At 40.9% G+C, this 19,471-nt stretch overlaps 2 protein-coding genes across 3 annotated transcripts; one reads left to right on the plus strand and one right to left on the minus strand.

The window, feature by feature from the left end:
• The first annotated feature begins 252 nt into the window (after positions 1-252).
• Positions 253-15,211, plus strand: ift70 (intraflagellar transport 70). Its single transcript, XM_076266209.1, has 19 exons — positions 253-446; positions 860-925; positions 1,106-1,315; positions 1,571-1,627; positions 1,832-1,967; positions 2,531-2,635; positions 3,393-3,521; positions 3,722-3,771; positions 7,341-7,493; positions 7,921-7,986; positions 8,445-8,498; positions 9,245-9,310; positions 10,283-10,359; positions 10,643-10,853; positions 11,503-11,574; positions 11,721-11,824; positions 12,185-12,263; positions 13,122-13,251; positions 14,382-15,211. The coding sequence occupies exons 1-19, from the start codon at positions 393-395 to the stop codon at positions 14,516-14,518; spliced, it is 1,956 nt and encodes a 651-aa protein (XP_076122324.1). The 5' UTR covers positions 253-392; the 3' UTR covers positions 14,519-15,211.
• A 3-nt stretch (positions 15,212-15,214) lies between these two features.
• cunh16orf89 (chromosome unknown C16orf89 homolog) lies at positions 15,215-18,441 on the minus strand. Of its 2 annotated transcripts, XM_076266210.1 has the most exons (8): positions 17,835-18,430; positions 17,458-17,607; positions 17,216-17,366; positions 16,986-17,103; positions 16,468-16,630; positions 16,275-16,379; positions 16,027-16,113; positions 15,215-15,431 (listed from the first exon to the last, which is right to left on the minus strand). In XM_076266210.1, the coding sequence occupies exons 1-8, from the start codon at positions 18,001-18,003 to the stop codon at positions 15,328-15,330; spliced, it is 1,047 nt and encodes a 348-aa protein (XP_076122325.1). In that variant the 5' UTR covers positions 18,004-18,430; the 3' UTR covers positions 15,215-15,327. The 2 variants fall into 2 exon arrangements, with proteins under 2 accessions (XP_076122325.1, XP_076122326.1); XM_076266211.1 differs by lacking the exon at positions 17,458-17,607 and having other exon boundaries at positions 17,835-18,441.
• Between the last annotated feature and the right edge of the window lie 1,030 nt (positions 18,442-19,471).

The raw sequence follows: 19,471 nt of genomic DNA on the forward strand, positions 1-19,471 counted from the left end.
TCCATTCTGATCTGAGAAATGCGCCAAAGCAACTGAGAAAAACAATAAGCCAGGCCATTGCTAGGGCAGGGAAAATATTCCAGTTTGTAAAACTGTATTTTTTACTTGGCTTATGTCACGATGAGAAACTATTTTTAGTTTAGTCAGGCTAACTAGTTCGAGAGCTGTCATTGGTCACAAGAAAATTTCATTGGAAAATGAAAACGTCCATCACTTTTTCAACATCCGTGTCCGGTCGGTCGGGTTGCTAAGGTTACTTAGGCATAGCAGACAACTCACACACCTAACACTGCTAACAGTGCTAGGGAGACACTGCTTTCTTTCTTTCTTCTTTTTGTCTATTTGGAAAGATACATATTTTGTAAACGTGGGATTGTTTCCTGAATAAAATCATGACACTCACAACGATAAAAGACGGAGAGTACACTGCTACAGTCTACAAAATGGTGAGTAGATGCTAACTTTAGGCAGCTAACGTTGACACCAGTGAAATAACGTTAACTTTGTTTAGCTAACGCTGTCTAGATAGCTAGCTAGAAGCTATGTTAGCATCATGTTAGTTAACGGGATCAATCATTTGCTGTGGTGTGTGTTCTGGTTTTAACATCCTGCTTACAGAAGCCGTCTAAAGCTGTAAATGTACCGTTTATTAATCAAGATACTAACTTGTACGCAGCAGCAGTTGTGAGCTCTTGTTCTTGCAGTTAACTAACGATGCAAGCTTGTTACGATAACGTTAACATTAACGTTGCAATGGGTGGACCAGTAAGAGAGTTAACGTAACGGTAGATTAACGTGGTTGATTAGCTAGCTGCTAACGTTAAACATTAACGTAACAAACATCTTTTCACTTCTGAAGATCAAAGATGGGCGTTATGGAGATGCCATCCATATCCTAAGCAACGAACTGCAAAAACAGATGAAGGTAAGTTTGAATGAAGCAAGAATAGTTCTAAGTTAATGTAACCTGCTCTTGTGTCATTTAAAAATATCTTGGTTGACCTTGGTGTTAACATTATTAACGTAACTTCAGCTCTGTTGAAAAATATATATATATATGTATATGTAAATATGTATTACTGTTACTCTTTTATTGGCTTTTCAGTCAAGAGCTGCGCTGTCGCTGCTGGGTTACTGCTACTACCACATTCAGGACTTTACCAATGCTGCAGAGTGCTATGAACAGCTCACTCAGCTACATCCGGATGTGGAGGAGTACAAACTCTACTATGCCCAGTCACTCTATGGGGCATGTGCCTTTTCTGATGCCATGAAAGCTACGTTTCTCCTGGACAATCCAACCAGTCATACCAAAGTATGTTGCCAACCTAAGTAGTAATGGTGGTGTAATTTAATTAAATTAATGAAACTGTAGTGCAATGTCACAAGCAATAGTATGCATTTGTATTGTAGTATCTCTATAACCCCACAAACAATAGTATTCTACTGTCCAGTTTCTCAATTTGACTGTGGTGGTTATTCAAGAGAAGAGTGAAATAATGATTGTTCTTCTTGTTCGGTCAAAACAATTGTGGTTACTAGTATTACCAAAATCCATATTTCTTTTTAGATGATCAAGCTTCAAGCTGCCATCAAATACGGAGAAGAAGAGTATGCTGGAGCCAAGGTATGCCACATGTGTCATAATGGTGTGATGTTGGTCTGCCATATATTTTGTCTAGATGTGTAACTTTTAGGTTGCAGTTTGGTTGCGTGCCGTGGTGTGGTCAAAATTACGTAGGTTTCTGAGAATATGACACAAGCCATTGTCCAATGTTCTGTGTGGACTGTTGTGGAGAAGAAAACCCCAATTTTGTTTTTGGCTGTTTAGACCTTGGTGGAGCAGCTGCCTCAGGATGATCCTGATTATGACGTGGATCTTGGCTGCTTGCTTTTCAAAGAGGGAGAATATGAAGAGGCTTGCAAGAAGTTCATGTCCTCTATGCAAGTGCTAGGCTACCAGCCAGGTGAGCACCATGCCTGAGTTCATTCCAAAATTCAACAGTATATGTGCACAACTATGCAACATTTTTTACTTATGTATTTAAAGCAGTGCAATGCTTGTTTCAGTTTTTAAAAAAATGTCACCCATGCAACATGTTGCATAAAAACTATTTGGCTTAAAGAATTGTACACTGGGAAAAAGACTGGGTGAGGAAATTATCCTCCGTCCATACCTTTCACATGAAAGTGTGGGTTCAGTGTGCCTTTCCACACCAAAACCACAGACTGTGTTTACAAAGAGTGCAGAGGAAGACAGAAGCACCCACACCCTTTCAGAGCTGTGCTTAGACGCAGCTGGTGCCAAGGCAAGCATTTCGCCTGGCCGCAGGGTAGTAATTCCGACCGGAGTTTGTATGGTTTCGGATGTAGACCAGAAACCCCTGTGTTCTCAGACCTTTGCACAGAAATAATATACTCTAGAAATACAGCTGAGCCTGAGTTTGATCCTTTGTTTGGTTTTGTGGTGTGTGTGTGTGTGTGTGTGTGTGTGTGTGTGTGTGTGTGTGTGTGTGTGTGTGTGTTTCAGATCTGTCATACAACATCGCCCTTTGCCACTATAGCTTAAAGCAATACGCATCAGCTCTCAAATACATTGGTGAGATCATAGAACGTGGAATACGAGAACATCCAGGTATGTGTCAACAATCTTTAAGGTATTTAAGATTTGTATGCAACACTTTTTCCACCTGAGCACGTCTGTGCAATAAAATTAACTTATGCAAAGTGTGGCCTTTTGTCCTTTCTTTTACTTCAATCTTACCATACCTCATGTAAATATGTTGAGATATGTTTTTTCTTTGACTGTCAATAAAGATTAAAGAAAGAATAGGTCTTTATTGTCATTGTCACAGGTACAATGGAATTTAAAGTGCTCTCCAGTCAGTGCATCATTCATTGAATCAATAAAAATATAATTTAGGTGCTAGTACACACCCAGTCATTGCATAAAAAACACTATGAACACAGTCATTGCATAAAAACAGTATGAACATACATCTACAGACATGCATACTTTCTGTCATTGCATTGATCCATTTTACATCAGATTCCATATTGCACAGTATTTTTTTGCAGCATTGAGGGTGGTTATTGCAGTTGGATAAAAACTGTGTTGAGTCTATTTGTCCTTGCGTTAATTGATCTGCCTGAAGGCAACAATTCAAACAATAAAGTATTGTCAGGGATTGCTTTGTCTTTCTTTTAGAAAATGAAAAATGTGCACATACTGTTGTGCAGAGTACAGACATATTATGCATTTGTTTCTCAGTGTTATCTTGAAGTTTCCTCTCAAATAAAGGTTATTTTTTTACTTTAAAAGGTTATTTTTTTTAAATTTATTTTTTTTAAAGGTTTTTTTTTTTTAACTTAATTTTGTTCTTCTCTGTCAGAACTGAGTGTTGGCATGACAACTGAGGGCATAGAGGTGAGAAGTGTGGGCAATACTCTAGTCCTCCATGAAACTGCCCTGATTGAAGCCTTCAACCTCAAGGCAGCCATTGAGTACCAGCTCAAGAATTGTAAGCATGAGAAATGCTTTCCACTTTCCCTCACTTTTTGATGCTCATTTTTACCAAATAATGTGGATATATTTCTGCTGTTGAAGTGATAATGCTGTTGATTTCCTGGACACCATTTTACACTAATGGGGACATGAATGCATAGGTGGAATAGACTGGCGTATACATACTGTGACACACATGTTATCTGTATCACACAGTTGATTCAGCACAAGAGGCCTTGACAGACATGCCTCCAAGATCAGAAGAGGTAACTTTTCACACATTCTGTCATTCAGCTGGGTCCCATGATTGTGTTTCTAATCTCTGTCCTTCTGCTCCATAGTTTTCCTTTTTGACGGGCACTATCCTGTGCCTAGATCTGACTTTGTGTTCTCTTCCAATGACTCAGGGTGTCAGTGGTGTGGCGAGATAAGCCAGCGGCGCCTATCTGGGTGTCATCTTCGTGTCGGCTAATTAATTCCTGGGTTAGGTCACAATTTGTTCACTGCAGGAGCTAGCTAGCATCAATGGCTTGTCATCAGGCTGACATTAACAGGCAGCATGCATTGACATTTGAAGGGGGGCAACAGTCCTTCAGAGTTGAGGATTAGGAGGAGATGAGATTTCGCCTGGTGTGCCGTCCTCCAAGTTAGCTCAGTTCACGGAGACACCTAATATTTAGCTCTGACTATTTCTCTTACCTATAAGAAAAAGAAAATTATTTAGTCAGTGTGACTACATGAAAAGCATGTAGTTTTTGTTGTTGTTTTTTTTGTTAATTCATTCAAGAATGATAACAGTTGTGGGATGCAGCCTTGGCGTGCCCACCCCCTGTGCTGGCCTGTTGCATTGATACACATTCCCTGCCTGTTACTATGTTCAGTTTTCATCTGTAAAATGGCCTCGGGTGTGTGCCTTTCCTGTGAAAGGAGCATACTTTGGCATGCCCCTGGGCTCGGGTGGTGCAGCGCAGGGATTTTTCCATCCCCTCAGTGTTTGCACTGCCGAGGCTTGCCTGACAAAAAGAGCCTCCCACCTGTCTGCCTGCTGGAATGACCGTGGACTGCAGGAACATGTCCTTGCTCTAGTTATTGCTGGCACTCGCGACAATATAATGAGCAGAAACAGAGCTCTAACACCTAATAGCACACACACACACATGTACACACACACAGGCACTCTTTTTGCCTAACATAAGGTCTCATTAAACACCAGGAAAGAAACGTACCCCCCCCCCACCCCCCTCAGAATAACCAAAAAAGACAGCTGTGTTTTGGAAGTGAAGGGAAGAGTTTGAGACGGTTAGGTGGATAAGTATGGTAACGAAAGGGCCAGTGGTGGGGTTTCTCAGAATCTTTCCTAAACATGCCATTTTGATGATGTCTATCATGTTCCTTGTGTGAATGATAGCTGCATTGACACATTTGGTATTCAGCACAGATTCAAAAAAGTATACTCAGGCTCTGTTCCCACTTTCCCAACTGATTTGTGTCACGATTCAGAGGCAGAGAAGAGCACAACTCTCAGGCTGAATTTTTAAAAGTGAGCTACTGCCCCCTGCTGTTGCATTCATGACTATAAACTGATTCAGGAGTGCTCTTAAGGTACTGAAGGGTACCACTACCCTTGTTAGCAAGTTTGAATTTGATCTGCAGGTCCGTCTGGAAACAATCCCATTGATGCCCGCTTCCGAATTTCCCGTTTTATGACTTCCAGGGCATAACCAGCAGTGAAATTAAACTTAAACTGGCACATTGAACTCTTACCAAATCATAAAATGGAGGCTTTTTATGCTGTTGTTCAATCAATTCCAAAGAAAATACACTATCCTGGGTTTTCGGTGATTCGAAAACGGACGTTAATGGGATCCTTTCCAGACTGACCTGCAGAGCAAAATCAAATTTGCTGACAGCCTGGGTGAACCCAAACAATCCTATGGTAGCACTACTTTCTCAGAAATTTGGTTTAGTAATGAATGATTCATATTGCTAGAAGTAATGATGTCCACTATTGTGTTCTCTTCCAATGACTCAGGGTGTCAGTGGTGTGGCGAGATAAGCCAGCGGCGCCTATCTGGGTGTCATCTTCGTGTCGGCTAATTAATTCCTGGGTTAGGTCACAATTTGTTCACTGCAGGAGCTAGCTAGCATCAATGGCTTGTCATCAGGCTGACATTAACAGGCAGCATGCATTGACATTTGAAGGGGGGCAACAGTCCTTCAGAGTTGAGGATTAGGAGGAGATGAGATTTCGCCTGGTGTGCCGTCCTCCAAGTTAGCTCAGTTCACGGAGACACCTAATATTTAGCTCTGACTATTTCTCTTACCTATAAGAAAAAGAAAATTATTTAGTCAGTGTGACTACATGAAAAGCATGTAGTTTTTGTTGTTGTTTTTTTTGTTAATTCATTCAAGAATGATAACAGTTGTGGGATGCAGCCTTGGCGTGCCCACCCCCTGTGCTGGCCTGTTGCATTGATACACATTCCCTGCCTGTTACTATGTTCAGTTTTCATCTGTAAAATGGCCTCGGGTGTGTGCCTTTCCTGTGAAAGGAGCATACTTTGGCATGCCCCTGGGCTCGGGTGGTGCAGCGCAGGGATTTTTCCATCCCCTCAGTGTTTGCACTGCCGAGGCTTGCCTGACAAAAAGAGCCTCCCACCTGTCTGCCTGCTGGAATGACCGTGGACTGCAGGAACATGTCCTTGCTCTAGTTATTGCTGGCACTCGCGACAATATAATGAGCAGAAACAGAGCTCTAACACCTAATAGCACACACACACACATGTACACACACACAGGCACTCTTTTTGCCTAACATAAGGTCTCATTAAACACCAGGAAAGAAACGTACCCCCCCCCCACCCCCCTCAGAATAACCAAAAAAGACAGCTGTGTTTTGGAAGTGAAGGGAAGAGTTTGAGACGGTTAGGTGGATAAGTATGGTAACGAAAGGGCCAGTGGTGGGGTTTCTCAGAATCTTTCCTAAACATGCCATTTTGATGATGTCTATCATGTTCCTTGTGTGAATGATAGCTGCATTGACACATTTGGTATTCAGCACAGATTCAAAAAAGTATACTCAGGCTCTGTTCCCACTTTCCCAACTGATTTGTGTCACGATTCAGAGGCAGAGAAGAGCACAACTCTCAGGCTGAATTTTTAAAAGTGAGCTACTGCCCCCTGCTGTTGCATTCATGACTATAAACTGATTCAGGAGTGCTCTTAAGGTACTGAAGGGTACCACTACCCTTGTTAGCAAGTTTGAATTTGATCTGCAGGTCCGTCTGGAAACAATCCCATTGATGCCCGCTTCCGAATTTCCCGTTTTATGACTTCCAGGGCATAACCAGCAGTGAAATTAAACTTAAACTGGCACATTGAACTCTTACCAAATCATAAAATGGAGGCTTTTTATGCTGTTGTTCAATCAATTCCAAAGAAAATACACTATCCTGGGTTTTCGGTGATTCGAAAACGGACGTTAATGGGATCCTTTCCAGACTGACCTGCAGAGCAAAATCAAATTTGCTGACAGCCTGGGTGAACCCAAACAATCCTATGGTAGCACTACTTTCTCAGAAATTTGGTTTAGTAATGAATGATTCATATTGCTAGAAGTAATGATGTCCACTATAAATTTAAGTGAAATTATTGTTAGAATGAAAGTTGAGATTGTCTTGATACAGATAATATTCATTAATAAAATAAAAACTGTGTGTGTGTGTGTGTGTCATCATCCAGTGCCTGTAGCGATATTAAATCACGCATTGTTTGCTTTAGGAGATGTTTTTGATTTGGGGGATCAGGCGTTGCCTAATCTATTTTTAATGACTAGGAGCTGGATCCAGTAACCCTCCACAACCAGGCCCTGATGAACATGGACACGAAGCCCACAGAGGGCTTTGAGAAGCTGGCCTTCCTCCTGCAGCAGAACCCTTTCCCTCCAGTCACGTTTGGCAATCTGCTGCTCCTCTACTGTAAATACGAGGTGAGCCACGAAGCACGACCCTAGCCCGCTGTCTCCATTGTGATGTCACGGAATATTCCATCAGTTTTCCATTTGGTGTCTTTGCCATTTGGAACATTCCAAAGAATGGGTGAAAGCTTGCCAGAACCAGAGCCAGAGCGGCTATTAAATATAGATGTTTATTCACCCATGTAGCCAATTTTGGAGGCCTTCCATCTAAATTTTGCATGACAAGCTTTTTGCCCCCACCCCCACTGTAAGAAGTGCCCATGCTGTGTGTTATTGCAGTTTAAATTGGGCCCATGCTTTACAGGACCCCTGCAGTGATGCAATGAAAAAGTACTATGTTGGACCTCTTTGTTTTGGAAAGTAATGCACAGTTCATTAAAACAGCTCTCTCTCTCTCTCTCTCTCTCTCTCTCTATTTTCTGCTCTGTTTTGCTGCCAGTACTTTGACTTGGCTGCAGATGTTCTGGCCGAAAACGCCCATCTTACGTACAAGTTTCTGAGTCCGGTATGGAATCACACACACACACACACATGCACACTTTTCATCGTGTTATTTGTGGTTCTGAATCATATATGAGCCCATTTTTCCTCGTATGCCAGAATGAGGGGTATTTCATCTTCTATTGTTTCCCTCCTGGGCGCTGTGAATGTGAATAAAGCATTTAGTTCTGCCCTAAAAAATGGCTCAATCAGTTGATATCAATTGATAACCCTGTCTGAGTTTCGAAGCACTTGGCTGAATTAACAATTGGACTGCGCCTGCAGCATGTCTTCCTTTGGTAATCACATCTCAAACATTTGGCAGACAATGTCTTGGACATGGGACAGAATCACTGCGGTTTTTGTTTCCCAGGAACCTCTCAGTTGTCAGTTGTCAGGTCACTGTTGTCTATTCATGGAACCTGTAACAAATGAAGGGCACTTTTGAATGTTGTTTTTGTTTTATTTTTCCCTCTTCCGCAGTATCTCTACGAGTTTCTAGATGCCATGCTGACATGCCAGACTGCGCCAGAGGAGGTAATGACATTAACAAGTTCTTCTTAGTTGTTGTTTGAAGAGTGAAATATCATAAATGTGAAGTGATAAAGTTCTGTAAAATTCTCTTTTTTCAGAGACAACAAGGAATGTTTGTCAAGTCTATGTTGAGTATATTGAGGCCCAGAGTGCCAGCAATCTAGTTCATTGTTGTAGAGCCACAGCGTATTCTATGTTATAGCTATAGACACATACTACGGCTGAAAGTTTTGTTTGAAAGGTGAGCTCTCAGTTGGTACAAACCGTTTATTTCTACATGCCTCTGTTCCTGAGAAATCCCAAGCTAAACAGTGGCTAGTTTTCATCAAAATCCCTGTTTTTTTTTTTCTAGAAATAGAGATATAGCGTCTTTCATGACATATGAAGTGTTGCCTGTAAAGTTTTCGGGAAGTGACCTAGCGAGACCTGGCGAGACTGCCACCTAGTGATAAACCCACGAAAATAAATGGCCTGGTTTTGACCCAAGCGGCAACCATCAAAAGAGTTATGATAAAACGTCCAGATAAAATGTCCAGATTGTGTGTTCTCATGAGTTTTCGATCGTCATCTAATTAATTTCCATTCATCATAGAATTCCCAAAATTGCACATAAGGTGTGTTAGAGTGTCTATTTTCGTAAAAAAAAAAAAAGCTAAAAATGCGATATTGCGTTTTTTGCCACTCAAAGTGTTAATATCTAACATTAACTTTTGTCATATATGGTTCTTTGTTATCATTGTCTGTTGCAGGCTTTCCGGAAATTAGATGAAATTGCTGGGAAATTAACTGACCAGTTAAGGAAGGCGGCCAAACAGGTAAAACTGGACCTTTCTCACTCTAGTTTAAGGAATACTGTGTAGCTTTTGATACGGTGTGTATGGTGTTTGTATCAGTACTCCTACAGTTTGCAGCAAGTCAAGTGTCAAAGAAAGAAAGAAAATGTCAATGAAATATAGGAATTTATCATTAACGATAGTTTTCCTGCTTGTTAGATGTAAGGCACGCAGATTTAAAGATATTACATTTCATCTGGTAAGGGATGGCGGGTTAGCCTTTCATTAGCCTTCAAAGACAGCAGTCTGATTTGATGCTACCATGTGAATTTATAGTTGCCCGTTTGATGGGAGGTCATGAGGAGGAGGCCTGCCTAGTTGGTTAAAGTAACACAATGTAGGAATTCCCCTTGTCATCAATGTTCAATGTACCGGGTGCCTATTTAGTGCTAAGGGGATACCCAATTTGTACCCATTTAGTGATAAGGGGAAACCCAATTTGTACCCATTTAGTGCTAAGGGGATACCCAATTTGTTTAAAGCAACACCAAAGAGTTTTTTGTACCTTAAAATAATGTTTCCAAAATCGTTTCAGTGGTTCATCAACCCATGACAGGGTGAACAGCACTTCTGCATTCGCTTCGCGACCCTCTATCGACTATAACCGCACTATGCAAGTTTGCATAAGAAACTACAAATTTGTCTTGCTTCTGATGTCGCAATACACCATACTTTCATAAAATCATGCAACATACTCTGTGCTGGATAAACAAATAGTGTGCGTGCGACAGAGGAAAAGTGCTTTGGTGTTGCTTTAAAACCGATGAAACTGGTCATGCTCCTACTTGCTACAACATTACATAGTGTGGTACAAGTGTTTTTAGAGTGTGCATCGGAAATGTCAGAGATTTCATTTTCCATATTGTAAGTCAGTGTGGCATCAGAATGAATTTGAAGCCATTATTGTAAGAACTTGATTGTGTTGCTTCAATGTGAAACTGTGGTTGCCCCCAGGTTCAGGATGCACGTCACACGCGGGATGACGAGGGGCTGAAGAAGGCCCTGCACGAATATGATGAGGTGCTGGAGAAGTGAGTACCATTCTCAGTGACATAGCGGCAGGTCCTTAGCGATATGTCTCTATATTATGGTCATCGTGTTTAAGAAGTTTCCTTTATATTTTGGAGACAAAGATCACTTCAGCGACACATTCTGAAATTATCTTCATATTCCAAAAAGGTTTTGGTAAATTAATATGGTCTATGTTTAGTTGAGTCTAAACTTGCTTATGATCCTAGATTTTGAAATCTGGGCATTGGCAGTCTTGGTGGGCTGTTGTAGAAACTATGTAAACTGTACCACCCTCTTCTCCAGGTACATCCCAGTGCTCATGACTCAGGCGAAGATCTACTGGAATAGGGAGAACTACAGCATGGTGGAGAAGATCTTCCGTAAGTCGGTGGAGTTCTGCAACGAACACGACACATGGAAGCTGAACGTGGCTCATGTGCTCTTCATGCAGGAGAACAAGTACAAGGAGGCCATTGGATTCTATGAACCCATCGTCAAGAAGCACTATGACAATGTGAGAGCCCATCTTACTATTAAGCCTATGCCAGAGTGCCTCTTTGAAAAACAGAATATGATGCATCATGATTTTAGTGGTCTAACATATCCCTTGTGAATGTAAAATGCATATTAATCTGTTAAAGGTGCCAATAGCCTGGTTTAAGAGGTAAGAGGTTGTTACTGATAGCATATAGAAATAAACAGTATTTTCATTGACCACCAGGAGATATAGCTTAGACAATGGCTTTTTGGTGCCAAATCACTGTGTAACTCAATATAACTCAAGTTTGGCCACATCATACCCAATTAATTTTATTTCAGTGTATATATCACTACATAATGAATTCATTAAGCTGTGCTTGGTGGTTTATTACAGTATGAATGTTCTTTTGCCCCCTCCCCCATGCTAGTTGGAACAGTGTAACATTCAGGAGTGTCCCTGCAAAAGAAAGCCCTCGGTAACGAGTCTCGTGCTTGCTGGTTGCAGAGTGTTTGTGTCTGAAAGCATGGGAATTTTTATGTGTGGTGTTTTGTTTGCTTGAATGCTTTTTGTAAATGATCATTTTATGAATTTTTTGATTATTTGGTGTGAGATCCTCCTTAACGCCTATATCTTTATTGTCCTTCTGCTCTTATGTTCATTTCTACCTCCCCTTCTTTGGCAGATTCTCAATGTCAGCGCGGTAGTCTTGGCTAACCTCTGTGTGTCGTACATCATGACCAGTCAGAATGAGGAGGTGAATAGTTCCTCCTTTCTCTGTGTGTGTGTGTGTGTGTGTGTGTGTGTGTGTGTGTGAGTGAGTGAGTGAGTGAGAGACCTTGAAAGTCGAACATTAAAAGTCACTGCTACTGCATGAAGTTTGTTGCATGGTTATCTTTGAAGGCCGAAGAACTGATGAGAAAGATCGAGAAGGAGGAGGAGCAGATATCTTATGACGACCCGGACAAGAAAGTGTTCCATCTATGCATCGTAAACCTTGTTATTGGGTGAGTGGGGCCTCCCCACTGCAGAGGACTTTTGGGTTCTTTGGAAACTGTTAGAGACAGCTGTTTCAGTTGCATTGTGTCCAGCGCAGCAGTGTGGCCAGTGCATGAGGCTGTGACCTGTGAAAGGAAGGGTGAAGTCCAAACCATTTTTTTAATCACTTCATACACACAAGGCCTTGATATCTGAAGATATTTACCTTTTTTATGTCTTCTAAAAAATATAGTGCTTCAGATATATTAATAGTGTAATAATGTATATAATGTAATCATGTACATATGTATCAGTATAACTAGATTACTATAGCAATCAGTATGTGGTAAGAGGGTGAAAATGTCATGTGATGATGTTTATGTTTGCAGAACATTATACTGTGCCAAAGGGAATTATGATTTTGGCATTTCACGCGTCATCAAGAGCCTGGAGCCCTACAACAAAAAGGTTTGTGCACAGTCTGGTGTTTGCACAATCCTCCCCAACTCATCCGTAGATTAGGCTGGTGCCATCGACTTTAGTAACAAGCCCACTGGACTGTCCAGACTCAGTGAATCACCAACCATCTCTGAACCTCTTTTAAAGCACCGCAAAGCTTATTTTTCTGATTCCAACCCAGGAACCAGATCTGTATCCCTGCATACAACAGCTGAGCAAACACCCTCCAGAAGGCCATTTCCATTCCTATAGTCTCCTGAGCATTGTACCTTCTGCCAAGACAAACATGCACGCTGGGTTCACACACTCTGGTGGGAAGAACTGATGTAACACATGTTGTTTCAGAATGAGCTACAGGAAACCTCATGTAGAACCTGTGGTATCTTTGAGTGCTTAATGGCAACTTGTTGGGAAATCAGCTTATTAACTAATTAGCTTATTAACTCTACCCAAGTTAGATAAGAGCATACATACTCTTCTCTTCTCTGCATGCAATAACCCAGTCTGACACTATTGGCCTAACTTAGTATAATTCACTGTAAGTAGGTTGTTCCAGTTAGCCTATAGCTTCCTTTTAGTTATAGGCAGAAAAGAGAAGGGTGTATGTATATATTTATCTAACTCTAGGGTAGATGGCAAATAAGGTCATTTGGCAACAAGTTGGCATGCTCCTTTAAGCAGAAATGGAAATGACAAACAAGATTGAGATTAGTCTTGTGAAATCATTTGCTGCCAGTCCTCTAGAGCCGAGCCCAGCTGGATAGCATCAGCCTGGCGGGGATGATTATTATTCTTATTCCAGAGGGGTTTCACACACTTGTAAACAGTCTAACACATCACTGCCCTGTTCTTTGTTGGTTTGCACAGCTCGGAACCGACACGTGGTTCTATGCCAAGAGGTGCTTCCTGTCGCTGTTGGAGAATATGGCCAAGCACATGATCATGCTCCGGGACACCGTGGTGCAGGACTGCATTCAGTTCCTGGAGCACTGTGAACGTACGTGTCTGTGGTTTTCTAAACACTTTATTTAAAAAAAAAAAAAAAAACGTTCTTTGAAACAGAGGAGATGTTCACCTTGAAGAACACTTTAAAAAGATTTATTTGAAAATATTGGTTAATATTATTAGAGAGTTTGATAAAAGAGGCTAAGTATTGGTTTCATAGCACATAATCTGTTTATCACAGGTTTCTGAGGTTAAAGGTTGTATCAGGGATGGCGGGGTAACGTTACTTCTGTTGACGTTCAAACAAAACAGAGAGCTAGCTCGCTACTCCCTCCCCCTCCCTCCTGTGCAATTAAAACTCTCCTGAACGTGCATCTCGTCGGTTATTGGTTGGAACACTTCAGTGTTTCCCATACATTGACTTATTTGTGGCGGCCCACCACTATATCAACATTGACCACCACACAATGAGTGTCCTGGTTGTACTAAATTGTGCTTAAATCTGGTTAGAATCATAACCACACTGCACTCATTTGTTAAAAACTGTTGCATTCAAGTTAATTCTGCAAACCTACCACCACAAATACAATTCAATTCTGTGGAAAACACTGCACTTTATTTTGCCTTTGAGTGGTTGGCAACACTTGTTGGTAGCAAATGTTTTTGTGTGCAGATCTCAGAGCCTAGGCTGCCTACAGACGCGTTTTTTGACGGCCTACTTATGGGGCGGGCAGCTAGCGGATCGTTAGGAAAGATTAGATGTGATCATTTATGTGTGGACCTTTTTTGGGCCTGCAATCGCTGATACAACCTTTAAGTCTTGAATGGTCACTTCTGCACATTCATCCCTATGTTTAAACGTATGCATTAAATGCATGTGATACCAGAGTTTCATCCAACTCCATGTTCAAACCACATATACAGTAGAGCCAACACAAGATGGATCTTAGTGAGAAGCGCTGAGCGTCATAACTTTGAGATGAGCCAGATGGTACCGTCTCTGGATGCTGTTTGTAATAATCTCTTTGGTGGAGATGGCTACCTCTGTGCCACTCGTCCCAGTCTCCCGTTTCAAGGGGAGCAGAGTCGTGCGGGGGGTTTAGGGCTTAACTACAAGGTGATAATTACATTTCGGAGCTGGCATTCTCAGCGGGGCTAATTAATTTTCCCTTCCCTCTGCAGTCCATGGGAAGGACGTGGAAGCCATGATGGAGCAGCCCCTGGAGGAAGAGCGCGTGCACGTCGGCAAGAACACCGTCACCTACGAGTCCCGGCTGCTCAAGGCCCTCTTCTATGAAGTCATCGGCTGGAACCAATAAATCCGCCTCTTAATCTTTTTTTTTTTTTCCTTAAGGCTTCCTTGTGAAGCTTGTTAGGGTAGTCATTTACTCTGATTGTGACTGTCAGTGTGGTCTAAGTCAACGTTTTTTTAAAAAAAAATTTTTTAAAGTCTCTCATGCCAGACAGGCAGGTCTGTCATTTCAAAATTGGCGACGGAGCTGGTGTGTTGTCATCAGCAGTCTGCTGAGAGACAGTAATGGTCACCCTGGAAAGATGGACGGCAGCCATTAATGAGCTGTGCATCACTGCTGATTGTGTTATGGACTGGTGTTTGTCAGCGTGCATGATACATAGGGGCCTTATTTCCCAAAAAATCCTGTCTTGTCCCGGCAGCGCATTATATTTGAGCAGCTGTCAGACATATATTATTTAGAGTCCTCGTCTCTCGCTTGAAGCCCAGGAGTCTTTTTTGTGTGTGTTCAAGTTTGTGGGGAAAAAGGGGGGGAAGCTCTATATTTACACGTTTAATATGTAATAATTTATTACTTTTACAGGTGAAGGCTTGCTCTGTTTTAAAAGCATTCATTCACTCCTGCTTAACTGTGCTGTAACAAATTATTTCCCTGAAACCCAGAGAAGCAGGAATGCTGAATATGTAAATGAAAAGGCAGATCTGTATACACTATATCTTTCTAGTGAATAAAAGGAAGAAGAAAAAACGTGAACATCAATGATTAGATTATTTGTATGTATTTAGAAATTACATATTTTAAATATTCAATTGAAATACAATGCAGTGTTCGCTTATTGATAAGTGAGCGTGAATCTTGTCAAATGGCTGATGTGATCAGGTGAGTGGTCTCTTTGTGATGTCCTGCTCGGAGAGGTAAAAGTTCAGGTACCCTCCCAGAGCACTCACGGCAACACCAGTCATGTGACTAGAACATCCATCTGTAGGAGGAAACATTGGAAATCTCTGAGAGTCTATTCATGCATATAATGACATGCATTATTTAAGAGCATTTAGAATCTGCATTCCTTTAAATGACTGGTGTAGGACTTTTCAAAGGAGTCTTCAAAGCAAAATACAAAATAGATGGTCCTAGAAATACTACAGAAAAGCAAAAGAAATGCAGAAATATAGGTTCAGACCATCAAATAAACAGCATATTTACATTTTGTCATTAATATTAACTGTGCATGATGAAAATATGAAGAGTTATATCTCCGTTTTAAAAAAATGTAAAAAGTCAAGCTATTTAAATGTGTATTTCAGGTAATATCAATCAAATTGCAGTTGTGCTGTTTTAATTGAGTAAAGATAAATTGAATAACAATACACAAATACAGGTCTACTGAAATTACTTTAAAAACAAAATGTAAAAAAAATATTTATGGAAATCCACTAAAATAGTGGATATAGCGTTTTGCACATAAAACACAATGAATGCAAATAATCTGAAGAACAGAATGGATGCAGACTTATCAGGCTCCAGTGTGTCATGCACATCTACTGTGAGAGTGAGTGACCTCAGCAGCGGCATACCTCTGAGGGTCTTTTCCCTCCTCTTCACTCTTCTGTGAGGTTGTTGTGGTGCTATATGTTCTTCCGGGAAACCGAGGGAGAAGTCATCTAGGAAAACAAACAGTGCAAAGACAATAAACACAGCTACTCTTTCTTCTTAATGGCTTCCATATGGCTTGGCCACGTGTTCCTGGGCCATCAAAGCCTTAATGGATGATGATGACTTTTAAAAGTTATTACTGAGCTGCTGAGTCTGGAGATGCACTTACACTCTTTCCCAAAACAACCGTCTTCAGGGTCTTGCCATAGCAATATGTGTTCCAGCCAATCGAGATTGTAGAAATCTGAGAAGCCAGCCAAGCCACACAGGAGTACTGCAAATAACAGGAAGTCTGGCTCAGTACTCCGACCCATTAGCACTTAAAATTTCATTCACCAACTGTATACATAATGTGAACCCACTATTTTCGATAAAAATGTCGTGAGTTTGGCCAGTGAAGCCATTTTTATAGATCTCCTGGTTACTCTTCATCATGTTGGAGCAGAAGATCCGTTGGTAGTGCTGCACAGTCATGTTAACTCTTGATTGTCGCATCTCCCCCTTGAGCATTTTGGAACAACCATTCTGGAAAGACATAACGTTGACTAGTGAAAGACGGCAGTCTGTTCTGTTGTTGAAGGACATGGAAACAATGTTTTAATGTGTGTAATCTTGTAGCTCTTGAACTCTGAAATGCACAATTCGCAAACTCACAAAAAAGGCATTTATAAGCCGCAAGGTCATGGCAATAGGAACAAAATGGATTGTTTCTTCACAAAATAAATGTACATGAGGTCATGCCATGGACATACAGGTTCAACAAAGAGAACATTTACCTCACCACTCACCTAAAAATACTTTTAAGGTGTGATTAATCAAAGTAGGTAAATATATTTCCAAATGAAATGTAAGGGAGTGATACTGCGGGCGCATACTTAACCATTTTCCCAATCATGAAATAAAGCAGCTGGTGAGACAGGGAATAGTGTGGACAGCCAAATCGTGTCATAGTGTCTCGGCATAGTTTTGTTACAATGCATGGGGTTCCATTATCTTTCCTTCAAAAGAAATAATGACAGGAGGGATCAAAACAGGTGTGTTCATCCAATCATACAGCTTTAAATAAGACAAACATAAACAACCATTGGTACACTTAAAGCATCTCTGTACCATGTGCCTAGGAGAAGGGTCATGCACTTGTCACTGAGCTGTTCATCATAGCACTCTGTGGATCTCCGAGTAGCATACACAAGGGAGGGGTCTGTGGTGGTCCAATCAAGTGGTATGGACCAAAATGATGTGTCCATCAGAGGTTCAAATTCTGTTCAAACAGATTATTCCACAGTTCAACCAAAGTTCAAGAAGAGATAGCCGTTATAGGTCTTTAAAAGTATGGATACATATAATCTCACCTCTGTAGTATTTCGGTTCTGTCACCTGTAGTGATTTGATTGCCTGGCCCAAGCTGTTATCTAACATTTTTAAAAGGGAGGCTGCTGCTGAGCGCTGAGTTATGCTGTCTAGGTCTCTGGGCCATGACTGAACAGCTTTCGCAAGTTGAGCTGTGTGCAAAACATAAGAGATTGCCATTATCGGATTAGTCTGAAGTCTATGAATGAATACAAAACGTCCTCAGAGCTATGTTACAATGAAGTCAGAACCATGCAAATTGGCTACTGAAAATCAAAACCTAATCAACCTTTTTTTTCTTTGCGACATATTAGCTTACTTAGACATCCGTAACATGCTAAATAAATTGGACTAGATTAATGAAATGTGTTTTACTTGCCATGAAGAATTTTGTATCCCACAACGCCATCGAGGTTTATATTTCTGGACTGTTTTTCCAAGAAAGTAACTCCTTTCCTTAGGCTTGTCAGTACATCATCGATAACCTCTTGCTGTGTTGGGAGAACTGTGGTCAAACAAAATACAAGAAGTACGTACGGCGTTGTCATCTTCGATTTAACATTTAATTCGACGCACGGACGTTTTGTATTAGCTCTCGATTTTGGAACGAGTGTTGTCCAATCCAATTCTCCGGGTATGGAATATGGACTTTACGCGCGCGCACTCGGTAAGTCCGCGGGGGCCACTTCGATTATGACTTGCTGAGTTCCGTGAGTGTGCAGCCTTCACTAGTAGCCTTGGATGTTGCAATTTACCCACCCACAATACACCGTCGTCCTCGACGTATCGTTACTTGCACTACATCGTTTTGAAGTTACAAGGTTAACATGATTTAGAGAGCAATATAAATGTTTTAGAAATATTTTTACAGATCGAGTTTCTCAAAATTGTTCCACCTATAACCAAGCGCACAGTGATTTTAACCGAAGTTAATGTCAACATTAGATACGCTCAGTTCAAGGACCGCAATTGCAAGTCAAGAGGACTGAAGTTCGGAATTAGCAAGATAGCTCATTCAACCCCTTTTGATGGAAAACACCCTAGGCTGATTAGCTTATGTGCGTCTTTTCCTGTAGGAGCGCTTGGAAAGGTGCGCGCGCATTTACGCATAGGGTATACAAAGACTGCTTTCAAATCGACATTAGTTTTAGATAATGAATGATAAAATATTATAATTTGAACATATAGATACTGCCAGAGGGAGTATAATGACTTGCAGGACCTACTTGTGCGTAACTTGAACAGTGTAGATATTTTCCATTACGAAGTATTTTGGGACAAAATAAGATACTCTTGGAATACTCTATAAATAGAAGTAATACTGTATTTCAGGACACACTATGGAAGTAGGCTACTATAAGACTGTACTATGGGAATATTAGAGGGTAAAGATATTTTAAAGGTTTACAGAACATCATAGAAGTAGGCCTATACGCTACCATGACAACTCTAAAAATGTTATTGTATTGCTACTTTCTTTTTCGTAAGGCTGAATGTATTGCAGTTAGCTGTTAACAGAGATGATCAGGTCACAGTTTACAACAGAGTAGGGTAAGGGCTCATTTGGTCTCCCTGTTCCCTCCCCTCTTGCCTCACCTCATTGTTTTTAAAGCGAAGTAAAAAACACTGTGTCCATTGACTAGTTGTTGTGGGACCTCTTTCACCACACAAATGAACTGAGCATGTGTTGACCTTGATGATAACAAATCCTCCTCTTTAGAACAGTGGGAAAAGGACTAAACTACTGAACCCAGGCTTCCCAAGACTACCATGAACTAGGCCCCGGGAAAAATGAATAATAATAATATTTATAATAACAATTTATAATAACATATATAATAACATTTTATTTATAATGCACGTTTCATCATACAGAAGATCTCAAAGTGCTACAGGTTAAAAACACAAAAAAAGATGAGCAGTTTAAGGAAAAAGAAAAAAAGGTTTTAAAAAAACATCTAAAGGGGACCAAAAGCTTTGCTAAAAAGAAATGTCTTAAGACCTTTTTTTAAACCG

Source organism: Alosa pseudoharengus, unplaced genomic scaffold (assembly GCF_046254945.1).
Source record: "Alosa pseudoharengus isolate Yale_2024_CS ecotype anadromous, Long Island Sound unplaced genomic scaffold, YU_APseudo_1.1 YU_APseudo_1.1_scf_4, whole genome shotgun sequence".
Classification (NCBI taxonomy): Eukaryota; Metazoa; Chordata; class Actinopteri; order Clupeiformes; family Clupeidae; genus Alosa; species Alosa pseudoharengus.